At 43.1% G+C, this 14032-nt stretch overlaps 1 protein-coding gene across 1 annotated transcript in view; it reads right to left on the bottom strand.

Moving 5' to 3' along the window:
* Nucleotides 1-10052: 10052 nt before the first annotated feature.
* The window catches only part of arsg (arylsulfatase G), an 87120-nt gene continuing 83140 nt past the window's right edge, over nucleotides 10053-14032 (bottom strand). The window contains exon 11 of the mRNA XM_041216708.1: nucleotides 10053-11748. Within this exon, the coding sequence (XP_041072642.1) occupies nucleotides 11471-11748 (278 nt within the window). The 3' untranslated portion in view covers nucleotides 10053-11470. The remainder of the gene's footprint in view (nucleotides 11749-14032) is intronic.

Here is a 14032-nt window from a genome sequence, read left to right as displayed (position 1 = left end):
TAGCACAAACATTCTGGATCTGCTTTCTGTGATCACAAATTAGCTGGACGTTCAAAGAATGAAATCCTTTTCGATTAATGAATCTCGCAGGCCAGGGGGCTCTCAAGGCCACATATGTACAGTCAATGGTGCCCTGCACTTGCACAAAACCTGAGATTGCAGCGAATCCCACAGCTCTGGTAGCCCGGTTTCCTCCATTCATGGAGAACTAAACGTAATGGTGAGTTTTACTGAAAGGGGCATCTGTCACCTCCTTTATGCATTTGTGTGTCACCAGTTGGCAGATTCCGCAAAGGCCCTGGAAGGATCCACTGGCAAAATAGTTCAGTTTGGTAGTAACCTTCAGAGCAACCAGCATTGAATGCCCTCCAAGTCCATGTGGCAGGTGTTCCTCATGGGCAATGTGGCAAATTATGAGCTACCACATCCCTAGACAAGTGAAGGCACCTATAGCACTGTCTTTCACTCATCTCCACATACGAGCTCCGTCTTCTGTAGACCCTTGTTCATGCCAAACGTCTTCGTGGGTTTGACCCTTCCTTGGCAGCATCTGGGACTTCTTGTGGCCCAACTGGCTCTTGATCCTCAGAGCAATGGTCTTCCCTGAGCTGTGCCAGTTGGCAACGGGCCCTTCTTCTCCTTACTCTAATCATAGCTATCAGCAAGGCAGCACTGCTTGCAGCCTGTATTCTCTACTTTTCTTTGTATCTGTGAATGGATACAACTGAGTGATCAATGGTAGTTCCCCTTGAACTATCTCCCTCCATATCCAAGGCAGGAATGCCGTCTCCAGCCCTTGACTTGCCCTCAGTCTGTACATAGCATACCAAAGTCACTCCTTGCAGTATGATGTCATCCTGGAGGACGGCAGGTGGCTGAACATCCCCCTCAGATGTGACTGTGCATTCACAATGAAGGTCTTAATTAGGGACAATCAACCATGGTCATGGCCTGTAACCCACAGTCAGGCTTCTGGTGGTTGTCCTCCAGTGGCTTTGACAATAACTATCGATACCCAATCCTTGCACTTATGTCATGACTGTAAGCATGATGTCTTGAATGCCATGACCAGTACATTGAGACTTGTAGGGTCCATGTTGCTTCTGTGGAGCAGCAATGGCCCTTGATTGTTTGACCCTACATCCATTCTCACATGCCTCTGTAAGGATCAGATGTCATTAAAGGCCATATGCACCTTAGCACCTAAATTTAATGGATTCTTGCCTAAATGTGCAATATTAGTAAAGAACCAAGCTCATTCATTGTGCATTAGACCCTCGAGTCCAGCATTCCATGATCTCCTTGGTTTGGGCAGGAAATTTTAGGCTGCCCCTTCAATCAGATAAAAAATGTTTGGCTGAACTCCTCCCACATGCCTTGAGACCCCATCCCTGGTTGATTTTTTCTTTTTGTTTGTTCTTCAAACTGCATCATTCTTAGATGAGTGTGAAAACAGTGCTGTTGACTTTTGTGTGTGAGACCAGCTTCCAACCTCCTCCCTATCACTCATAAGTTCCTCCCTTCATCGTCTATACTGAATGCCTCCTAATTCCTATTGCTCCTGTTACTATTCAGGCTCCCTGTTACCCTTGACCCTTCATTATTCCTGTGGATATTCCTGTTCTCCCTCCTGGATCTTTTAATGTTGATGTCCCCATGCTATGTGTCAATCTGACTCCTCTTCTCGAGGCCATATGTATCCGTACTTTTTGCGACCCCTCCACCATGAGACCATCCAACACCCACCCATGACTTTTCAGCTACCAACTTACAGGATCCAGATGCTTCCCCTGAAATTTACTGTGCCCTGGCCTCACATGACTCGAACCTCAGGGCCAAATGCCTTAGGTGACTGACCACGCCCTGCACACCATATTGTGCACAAACGTCATGTCTAGAGACGCCTTCTCCTGCCCAAGGCCGGGACCAAGACATGCATGCCATGCAGAGCCATCTAACATGGCCTGTACAGCCCCAGGGCAGTCTCTTCAATATGCCCCCGACAGTGTGGCCTCTGCTCCAGGACAGTATTTCACTACTCCACTCTGTTCCTTGACCACCCGCTAGACCTGTCTCCATCTCACCTTTCCCTTCTTGTGCTCCCCTTTGCCCCCAGTTCTTCCTCTGTCTCCCCCTACCTTCTTGTTTCTCCCCCAGTCCTGCTTGCCTCCCCCTCCCCTCTCATTCCCCCCTGCAGTCCTGCCTTTGCCTCATCCTGCCCCCTCGACCTGCCTCTACCTCACCCCACTGGCCTTGCTCCCGTGCCCTACAGGAACCTGATATTTTACAGCTATGATTTTAAAGGAAGGTGAAAGCAGTTTCAACTGGGCTCCAAGTCGTGGGTGAGCTGAAGCTTGTCAGTTGCGTGCCTTGTTATATACAGTCGTAAAACAGACCATTCTACTTATCCGCTCACGAGGCACTTAATTTGGAGGGGGAATGTGATCCTGGTGAGTTGGTCTTTTAATGAGCATTCATGAGATGCAAATGTGATTCCTGACATAGATCAGCGTGAAACTCGACCTGCCTTTAATTCACTATCAAAGTCAGGAGAACAAAATTCCAATCTAATTTTCTGCCAGTGGGAAATTGACTTTTTCAATCACACCGAATTTAGTAACCCCGCCAGCCACGATTCCAACCACTGACAGGAGCGAAATGTTCACCCAATATCTGTAGCATGTATTTGACTTCCACAATCAAACATTCAAAATGAGAACAAAACATTGGATTCTGACCACAGTCTGTCATTTGCAATGATTTTCTAATTTGCAAAACTGCTTTATGAAAGAGGAATTAAACTCTGATTGAACTCATGCTCTGTATAATTACCTTTGGTTCTTAAAAGGACACAGCTCCACCTTTGCAGAATAAATTATCCCTTTTTTAAATTAATCCTGGCATTGGATCACAATTATTCTGGATGAGAAAGCCCATTCAGCTTATCATAGGGTTCCCAATGTTTCCCCATTGTAATGTCCAATGGATTCTTAAACAAGTCTAGAGATTTTGCCTCTACTACTCTACCTGGAAGTCTATTAGGATGGACAGTCAATACCAAAGAGGATGGCAAGAAATTACAGAAAGACATATAACTTGCAGAATCTTCATGTTTTGTCTGTCTAGACTGTTTTGATTGGTTAGTTTAAGGGATGTGTCAGTTGGTGGGTTGATTAGGTGGGCGATGCCCGGTGCACACAGAGGCACATGGGGCAAGAGAAGGACTGGAATATGTGACACATATACATTGCCAACGATTGGTGGCTGCAGCAGCGGGGGGAGATAGCGGTTGATGGAGGAAAAAACAGCAGAAGGCAAGGGGTGTCCAATAACAAAGTTATCATGGCTGGAAAGACTATTTCTGTCAGGGATGGAATGGGATTAATGGGAGTGTTTAGGATGGTAAGAGAGGGCTGGAGATGGCATGGAAGAGGTGGATGAAATTATGCAACTGGTAAAGTGTGGCAAAATGGCAGGGACAATTACTTGATACAACTTATTTGAAACCTATTTGTTATGCTAAAAATGCAGATTCACTAGATTTGAATAAAAAAAATTTAGAAAAGATGCCAAGTGAATTAAAACAATACATCAGCATTTATTCTAAAGATGAAGATTACAGTCCTTACCCTCCAGAGTTTCTACACAGTCTAATCCTAATGGACATGCCATCACACAAACTTTGACTCAAGGAAGGAGCAATTATAATGCTGCTAAGAAACTTGAATCCTAAACAAACACTTTGTCATGGAACATGATTGGTAGTTAAGCTATTTTCTTCAATGATAGAAGCTGAAATTATAACAGGAAAGGAAATGGAGTGTTTATTCCTTGAAAAATAATGAGCCCATCAGATGAAAACCTGCTGAATTCAGGAGAAAACAGTTCCCAAATTAAACCTTCATACTCTATGAGTATAAACAAGTCACAAGAACAGGCTCTTGACAAAATTTGCATTTACATTCTAGGCCTGTTTTTACATGTAGCATCATAGAATGGTTAAAGCACAGAAGGATGCCATTTATCCACCATGTCTCTGCCAGGTTTCTGCAAATGGCCTTCTTCCAATTGTATTTTTCCTCTTATAGCTTTTTAGACAGCTTTTTGTAGTTTTTTTCCAGAGTGAGAAGTTTTGATTCTGTTAAAGTCTTTAGTGAAAAAGTAACTAGAAATCTTGTGTTTAAAGATGTACTGTTGGAATGAATATACATTAGTATCACCGCTAATGTTTTCAAGTCTTTGCTTGTGTGCATATATTTGGCAAATGAATTTCAGCATAGATAAATGTGAGTTATTACATTTTGGTAGGAAAAATAAGGATGTCAAATTACTTGGAAAATAAGATAAGAAGATCTGGGGATACAAATACACAAATCACAAAAAGTAGTGATGGAGGTTAATAAAAGCATTTAAAAAAACAAACCAAATACTAGAGTTTATTTGTAGAAGGATAGTATTGTAAAGTAGAGAAGTTATGCTACCCTTGTACCAAATTTGGTTAGGGCACACTTGAGTACTGTGCAAATTCTGGTCACAATATTAATAAAAGGATGTTGAGGCACTGGAGAATGTGGTGAAAAGATTTACAATTTCAGAACTGTAAGGTTACACACCTATCAGGAAAGAATGAACAGGCTGTGACTCTTCTTTTCTTGAAAAGGGAAGGCTGAGGGGTGATCTAACAGAGATCTTTAAATAATGAAAGGTTTGGTAGAGACAGAAAAAGTATTTCCGCTTGTGAGGAAGAGCAATACTAGAAGCCATCAAGATAGTCACCAAGAAATCAAATCGGAAATTCAGAAGAAACCAACAGAATAGTGAGAATTTGGAACTCGCTACTGCCGGGAGTAGTTGCGGCAAATAGTTCAGATGTATTTAAAAGGAATCTAGAGAAGGGAGAAGGGAATAGAATCACGCTAATAGGGTTAGATGAGGAAAAAAAGAGAGGAGACTTAAATGGAACATAATCATTGGCTTTGGGCTGAATGGCCTATTTCTGTTTCAACAATACTTCAATTTTAAAATTCGCTCCTTTGTTTTCAAATCGCTGCATTGCCAGGCCACTCCCTATCTGTAAACATTCTCTTGAGCATTCATGATTTTAATCACTCCACAATTGGTGGCTGTGCCTTCAGCTCCCAAGCTGTGGAATTCCCTCACTAGACCTCTCCACTTCGCTTTCCTCCATCAGGACAAATGTGGCTCAGTGTCATATTTTATTTTATAATGCCTCTATGAAATACCTCAGGACATTTTATTACATTAAAGGTGCTATATAAATACAAGCTGTTGTTGTATATTTAATGTAATTCTATTCTATACATCGATCACCATGTGAAAGAATTTCTTGATATCAATCCTTTACCCTTAATAGTCTTATATGCCTCTCCATCATCATCCATCAAGCACCTCAACAGGCATGAAATGCCTGTTTCACCTGTCTGTCATAACTCAAAATTCTGAGAGAACCTTGTCTGAACAGAGCACTATAAAGTTTGATCATTATCTGTTTTGACTTACATTCACTGTTTTGACTATATTGTTCAATATCTCATTGGCTTTGTCGATTGCTGCACTCTATTGGTTGGACGTATTGAGCAGTCTCCCAGATCACCATCAAATTCACCCTTAGTTATTTCTAAACTATCCATGGAATATGCATGTCATCAAATTTTTATCTCTATGTACAAAACTTTATACTTGTCTTCATTAAATTTCATCTGTCATTCTTCTGCCCACTTTCATTTTATGTAACTCATTCTTCTAAGCAGCCTCTTCCAGTTTCACCACATTAACTTGGTATCATCAGCAAATCTTGACACTTTGCATTTAGCTTCTAAATCTAGGTCATTTGTATAAATTATTAAAATTAGTGGATTCAATGCTGATCCATGAGGTAGCCCACTAACTACTTCCCACCCCCATTCTAACTCCTCAAGTAAGCACACATCATTTCCAACCAGAAGCTGGTTTCTTATCTATTACCAAGGTTTACACTGAATCGAAAAGGCTTTTGATAAAGTTACATGTAAAATATTATCAGTTGATAAACTTTTATGTGGAACTTTATCAAAAAGCACATTGACAGTCAATGTACACATCATAAGACTTTCCAAAGTTAGTTATCACTTCCTGAGAACTGGAGGAGGTTGTTCAGTGGGAACCCCTTCTGAATCCATGTTAACCCACATTTTACTAGATTGCTATTGTGGAGATGATTGTTTAAAGTTTTTTCCTGATAAATTCCAGTACTTTACATAGAATTGAAAGAAAACTAATGTGTGTCATTGGGTGTCTGTTTTGTCAACCTATTTGAGTACGGACACCATATTAACCTATTTACATCTACTGGTACATTTCCACTTACAGCCGTGAACTGCCTAGGCCCCAAACTTGATCTGGAGTTCTCTCCCTAAATTTCTCCACCTCTCTTTCCTCTTCTTCTTTGACCAAGCTTTTAGCCGTCTGCTCCAATATCTCCTCACATGACTTGACTAATTTTGTTCCATAATGCTCATGTCTTGGAAAGTTTTAACATATTAAAAGTGCAATATAACTGCAAGATGTTGTTAAAAGTGTTCCAAATGTATTCTCCTGAAGTGCCTTTGAGCTCCTTAACCTATTTGCTTTAGTTGTTCACTCCCTGATCATGTTAAACTTTATTATTTTATGGTTGGTATCTTCCAGGGATGGTATGATTTTCATTTCACATTTTTTTTACAAATAACAAATCGAAATGTGTATTGCCACTTGTGACCTCCTTAATGCACTGGGTCATTATATTTAGTACTTACAAGGTGGAAATTGGTCTCAACAACAAATTGTATTTATATAGTGCTTTTAACGTAATAAAAATTCCAAGGTGCATATTATAAAGCAAAATTTGATACCGAGCCACATAAGGTGCTAATGAGGTAAATTTCAAGGATTATCTTAATGGAGGAAAGAAAGGTGGAGACTTTGGGAGGGAATTCCAGAGCCTAGGGCCTAGGCATCTGAAGGCACAAACATCAACAAGGAGCAATTAAAATCAGGGATGTTGAAGAGGCCAGCACCAGAGGAATGCAGATATCTCACAGGTTTATGGGACTGGAGGAGATTACAGGGATTACAAGAGATGCAGACAAGGCTTGGAAGAACTTGCAAATTTTAAAATCAAGGTGTTGCTTGACCAGGAGCCAAGGTAACCAACTATCCCTTATTTTTATGGGATTGTCCCGTAATTGAGTCCATTGTCCCATGTCCCGGGTTGCATGCATCTGTAATTCAGACCTTTAATCTCACAGAGTATCTGCTCTGCTCCCGTTTGCACCCTCTTTCAACTTTGGCAGACCCCCACTCCACCACCCTGGTCTAATGGGCTCTCATGCCAGAGTGCCCTTTAACTTTCTTCATGAGAGTTGGTCACCTTGCCAGGAACTAATTGAGGTGAGTGTGCACCGGGTAATGGATGATTGGTAATTGAAACAGGCTGAGAACACAGAGCATGCAAAAGAAGTGGAGGCCTGACATCTGCCTAAATTGGGCCCCCGATGGCCTCATTCCTGTATTTGCAGTGAGATGCTAACACTAGCATCTTCAGATGAACCTCTCCGGTTGTCATTGGTCCACTTTGAAAATGGCTGCCTTGCTGCTGGCAGTAGCTCCAAATCCTGGGTGCATTGAGGAGAACATGATTGTGGGGTTGAGTTGGGGGAGGGGGGTTGAACTGCAGCCTGTTCCTCCTGGTTCCACATGAAGGGAAGTAAAAACGAATCATGTTTTGGAAACAATCTACAACAGTCTCTTTAAGAAAAATTGGGCTGCATGCAGACTAGGTCATCCTGAGCAGAGGTGGTCTGACTCCAGCTTCGCGTGGCACTGGCCACATTCTGGAAGGATCCTGAAACAATTGTTTGGCCCCTCATTAACAAGCATAATAGACCTAAAACAAAAACAGAATTACCTGGAAAAACTCAGCAGGTCTGGCAGCATCGGCGGAGAAGAAAAGAGTTGACGTTTCGAGTCCTCATGACCCTTCCACAGAACTGAGCGAATAGAAGGTGGGGGGTGATATATAAGTTGGTTTAAGGTTGGTTTGGCGGGGGAGGTGTGGAGAAGTTGGGGGAGGAGGTGGTGTGGTTGTAGGGACAAGCAAGCAGTGATAGGAGCAGATAATCAAAAGATGTCACAGGCAAAAGAACAAAAGAACACAGAGGTGTTGAAGGTAGTGATATTTTCTAAACAAATGTGCTAATTAAGAAGGATGGTAGGGCACTCAAGGTACAGATAAAAACAAAAAACTGCGGATGCTGGAAATCCAAAACAAAAACAGAATTACCTGGAAAAACTCAGAAGGTCTGGCAGCATCAGTGGAGAAGAAAAAAGTTGGCGTTTCGAGTCCTCATGACCCTTCAGCAAAACTGGGTGAATCCAAGGAGAGGGGTGAAATATAAGCTGGTTTGAGGTTGGGGGTGGGGGGTTGGGTGGGGGGAGAGAAGTGGAGAGGGGTGGTGTGGTTGTAGGGACAAGCAAGCAGTGATAGGAGCAGATAATCAAAGGATGTCACAGACAAAAGAACAAAAGAACGCAGAGGTGTTGATATTATCTAAATGAATGTGCCAATTAAGAATGGATGGTAAGGCACTCAAGGTATAGCTCTAGTGGAGGTGGGGAGGCATAAAAGATTTAAAAATAATGGAAAAGAAAAATCTATATAAATTATTGGAAAAAAGTAAAAGAAAGGGGGAAGAAACAGAAAGTGGGTGGGGATGGAGGAGAGAGTTCAAGATCTAAGGTTGTTGAATTCAATATTCAGTCCGGAAGGCTGTAAAGTGCCTAGCTGGAAGATGAGGTGCTGTTCCTCCAGTTTGCATTGGGCTTCACTGGAACAATGCAGCAAGCCAAGGACAGACATGTGGGCAAGAGGGCAGGGTGGAGTGTTAAAATGGCAAGTGACAGGGAGGTTTGGGTCATTCTTGTGAACAGACCGCAGGTGTTCTGCAAAGCGGTCGCCAAGTTTACGTTTGGTCTCTCCAATGTAGAGGAGATCCCATTGGGAGCAACGATTGCAGTAGACTAAGTTGGGGAAAATGCAAGTGAAATGCTGCTTCACTTGAAAGGAGTGTTTGGGCCCTTGGACGGTGAGGAGAGAGAAAGTGAAGGGGCAGGTGTTGCATCTTTTGCGTGGGCATGGGGAGGTGTCATAGGTGGGGGTTGAGGAGGAGGGGGTGATGGAGGAGTGGACCAGGGAGTCCCGGAGGGAACAATCCCTATGGAATGCTGCCGGGGGGGTGAAGGGAAGATGTGTTTGGTGGTGGCATCATGCTGGAGTTGGCGGAAATGGCGGAGGATGATCCTTTGAATGTGGAGGCTGGTGGGGTGATAAGTGAGGACAAGGGGGACCCTATCATGTTTCTGGGAGGGAGGAGAAGGCGTGAGGGTAGATGCGCGGGAGATGGGCCCGCCATGGTTGAGGGCCCTGTCAATGACCATGGGTGGAAAACCTCGGTTAAGGAAGAAGGAGGACATGTCAGAGGAACTGTTTTTGAAGGTAGCATCATCAGAACAGATGCAACGGAGGCAAAGGAACTGAGAGAATGGGATGGAGTCTTTACAGGAAGCGGGGTGTGAGGAGCTGTAGTCGAGGTAGCTGTGGGAGTTGGTGGGCTTGTAATGGATATTGGTGGACAGTCTATCACCAGAGATTGAGACAGAGAGGTCAAGGAAGGGAAGGGAAGTGTCAGAGATGGACCACGTGAAAATGATGGAGGACTGGAGATTGGAAGCAAAATTAATAAAGTTATCCAAGTCCCGACGAGAGCATGAAGCAGCACCGAAGTAATCATCGATGTACCGGAGAAAGAGTTGTGGAAGGGGGCCGGAGTAGGACTGGAACAAGGAATGTTCCACATACCCCATAAAGAGACAGGCATAGCTGGGGCCCATGCAGGTACCCATAGCCACACCTTTTATTTGGAGGAAGTGAGAGGAGTTGAAGGAGAAATTTTTCAGTGTGAGAACAAGTTCAGCCAGACGGAGGAGAGTAGTGGTGGATGGGGATTGTTCGGGTACAGCTCTAGTGGGGGTGGGGTGGAAAGACTAGCGGGGCATCAAACGTATTTCAGACATCCTTGGGGCATGAAACATAGCCCTGTTAAACTGGGTTTTTCTCCTCTGCTTTAATGGGCACAGTGAGGACCAATTTTTCTACTCTGAATCCTTCTAATGCTGACCTAGTAGCTTCTTTTTTAGAGATGTCCAACCTGAGTCATTAATTTTGTAGCTTTCTGCCTTCCACAGAATCTTTTTCCTTTTTTCCTTTTTTCCTGCACTGGCTGACATACCATAAAATAAGCCAATGTGTATTTGATAAAGTATGGATGAGGTAAGGGAGTATATAATCTCATAATCCCCAGTTTTCTCTTCTAATGGCTCTCCCCAAAAATTGTGATTGTAAACATACAAAGTATCGATAAAGTAAAAAAAGGTAAAACCTTCACTATAGGCTGTATATTTAGTCGGATTTACGAGCATTTTTCCGCCCATTTCCAACTATGAGCAAACTTTTAGTCTTTTTTCTGCTTGATACTGGAGGTTACCTATGCCTGACACAAGCCTACTGATTTGAGTAGCACTCTGTTCCTTGTTCCCCCACTGTAACCCATCTCTAGAATTTAGGATTCCACACTTTAGTTGACCTCAGCAACATGTGACTTAGCCAGAGTTATTGTGGATTTTTGAGAGGCATCTCAAACAGAACAGCGTGACTGGGAATGGGAGACAAATAGATGCAGTAAAAACTGGTAGTGTCATTTCTTTCATTCTCAGTTGGCAGGTCACCCGTTTCTGCCAGTGGATTGTCTGATGTGAGTTTGCACTCAATAGCTTTCCCCTAATTCATCTGTGGCTCATGTGTTTGGTCCTTTCCATGGAACATTTTGGGTTTTGGAATGCAGATCCTCAGCTCAGTCAGGCCATGAAATACAGGAGTGCAAGACAAGTCTGGAGCTATGTATGAGGCTGTATGAAAGGTTGAGATTATTGATCAGGTCCAGTGGGGATCTGCATGGGGAGCAGTTGGAATGTATTTCCATGAGGGAGCTGTAACACTCCCAAGGTAGTTGATAAGTACGATAGGCAGCTGCCAAATGTGAGTTTCTGCTATATCTCTTACCCAGCTGGTCCACAGCACTGTCAATAAAACATTTTACACCAGTCAGACAGCACACCAGAAATACATGCTCTTATGTTTGCTGGACATAATGCTTTAAATGACTTCAATTTATTTTATTATTTAGTTTATATATAATCCATTTAAATCTATGTGATGATATATGAAGGAATATTTGCTGATTTAAGAGATACTTACCATGCAGAATTTTATTGCCCAATTTTAGCAGTTATTTCCCTTCTTTTTCAAGTTTGAAATCCCTGTCATTTCACCAACCACCTTTTCCAAATAATAATAATTAAAATAAAGAAAGGGGATTCAGGTCCAGTTCTCACACCTGCACACTACATGCTTTGGTTGACAGCACAGAATCACAGCTGGGTCATGTGAATAATCGGCCAAGGAGATGTTATCTGTAGAGATGTCCAAGAGAATGTTGTTCAGCGTCACCTTTATCTGCGGTAGGACAGCACGGTACTCCGGAGTAACAGGGTCCAAAGGTAGGAGTTCAGCGGTATCGTTCAACAGATTGAAAATCAGAGGTGGGTCATGATGTTGTTCTGGCCCTTTTTTACCTTTGCAAGCTTTGGCACCACCTAAAATCAAGAGAAAACAATATGTTGTGAGTGTTCATCCTCAATTCTATGTCCCAATTCTGCTGGAACCTAACAACATATTTAAAAGCCACCTAGGTAGTACAATGCTTATGATGGCAACTTCACAATTCTACTATCCCAGTCTCAATATCTCCTCAAAGCTGGTAGGCCAAAGGTTTCAAGCATTTATTATCTTATATACACCAAGTGAAGATTTCAGGAGTGACCACTACTTCTGTGCAGCAGAAAGTTAGAACGTTGCCTTAATCTGCAGTAAGTGTGGCCGCTTTTGGCTGAGCATATAGTGTTTGAGGCAGTGCGAGTGAGCTTGGTTTGATTTTCCACGCTTTCAATTAACAAGGACGCATGAATGTCACAGTCCATGAAGCTGCATAAAAATCAAGATTAAATACGTACAAGCCTCAATTACTTTGGCAAACTGCATAGGTGTTGGAATTACTGGCACGCACTGACTGCTGAAAGGAAAGAACTGCATTGAGGCTGTACCTCAAGCTCCCTTCCATCTCAGTGCTGTTTAAAGCTGCAAATTCAATTTGTTTTTTTTTAAAAAAACACACTTTTAAACAAAACGAACACCCAAATCCTCTGTGAAGAGAAAATAATCAAAGCTTCCAAAATATGTGGGAAGCTGTGGGTGCTACCGGTGTCCGAGATGACCACATGTGCACTAAGTGTCACCACCTGCAGAAACTTGAGCTCCAGCTTTCTGAGTTCGAACAGCGGTTGGAGTCACTGTGGTGCATCCGCGAGGCTGAGAGCTACATGGATATCATGTTCAGAGAGGTGGTCACACCGCAGCTTGGCAGCCTGAAGGCAGAAAGGGAATGGGTGACCACCGGGCAGTCCAAGAGAACTAGGCAGGTAGTGCAGGAGTCTCCTGGGGTCCTGCTTGCCAATCAGTTTTCCGTTTTGGATACTGGCGTGGGCATTGGTTCCTCAGAGGAATGCAGTCAGAGCTGTGTTTGTGGCACCACAGGCAGCCCTGTTGTACAGGAGGAGAGGATGAAGAAAGGAAGAGCAGTAGTGATTGGAGATTCATTGCCTAGGGGAACAGATAGGCTGTGACTGTGACTCCAGGATGATGTGTTGTCTCCCTGGTGCCAAAGCCAAGGGTGACACAGAGCAACTGTAGGACATTCTTCTGGGGGAAGGAGATCAGACAGAGGTCATGGTCCACGTTGGTACCAATGACTTAGGTAGGAAGGGGATATGGTACTGAAAGCAGATTTTAGAGAGCTAGGAAGGAGACTGAAAAGCAGGATCTCTAAAGCAGTAAATCTCAGGATTACTCCCAGTCCCATTTGCGAGTATAGAAATAGCAGAATTAAGTGATTAAACACGTGGCTGGAAAGCTAGTGTAGGAGGGAGGGCATCAGATTTCTTAGGCATTGGGACTGGTTCTGAGGAAGGTGGGATTTGTACAAACTGGATGGTCTACACCTGGACAGGAATAAGATGAATATCCTCACAGGGAGATGTGCTAGTGCTGTTTGGAGGGGAGGGGGTGCAGTTTAAACTAGATTGCAGGGGGCTGGATACCTGAGGGCAAATTTGGAGCAGGGAACGGGAGACAGAAAATAGGTATGGGGGTGGGAACCTGAGGGCAAATTCAGAGCAGGGAATGGGAGATAGAAAATTGGTGGTGGGATGGGAACCTGAGGGCAAATTCAGAGCAGGGAATGGGAGATAGAAAATTGGTAGTGGGATGGGAACCTGAGGGCAAATTCAGAATAGGGAATGGGAGACAGAAAATTAGTGAGTGACTCTGAAAGACAAAAGCACAGGTTAAAAAATGTATGGCACAGGAATTTGGAAGTGTTAAAAGGAATGTATGTAAACACAAGGTGTATAGCAAATAAAGCTGATGAGCTGACGGCACAGATAGACAAGTGGCAGCATGATATCATTGCCATAATGGAAACTTGGCATAAAGAGGGGCAAAACTGGCAGCTCAACATACCTGGATATACAGTTTTCAGGTAGGTTGGCAGGGAGGATAAAAAAGGTGGGGATGTAGCATTATTGGTTGAAGAATCAATTACAGCTGTGAGGTGGTATACTAAATGAATCATCAAATAAGGCCATATGGGTTGAGCTCAGAAATTAAAAAAAGGGTAACCACATTGCTAGGAATGTACTATAGACCCCCAAATAGTGGAAAAGAGTTAGAAGAGCAAATATGTTGACAAATGCCTGAGTGCAAAAACAATAGGGCAGTAATAGTTGGGAGACTTCAACCACCCTAAAATCAGTTGGGATCAGT

This window comes from Carcharodon carcharias, chromosome 22, assembly GCF_017639515.1.
Source record: "Carcharodon carcharias isolate sCarCar2 chromosome 22, sCarCar2.pri, whole genome shotgun sequence".
Lineage (NCBI taxonomy): Eukaryota > Metazoa > Chordata > Chondrichthyes > Lamniformes > Lamnidae > Carcharodon > Carcharodon carcharias.
Note: the sequence above shows the minus strand (reverse complement) of the source record. Positions and strands in the feature narration are given on the sequence as shown.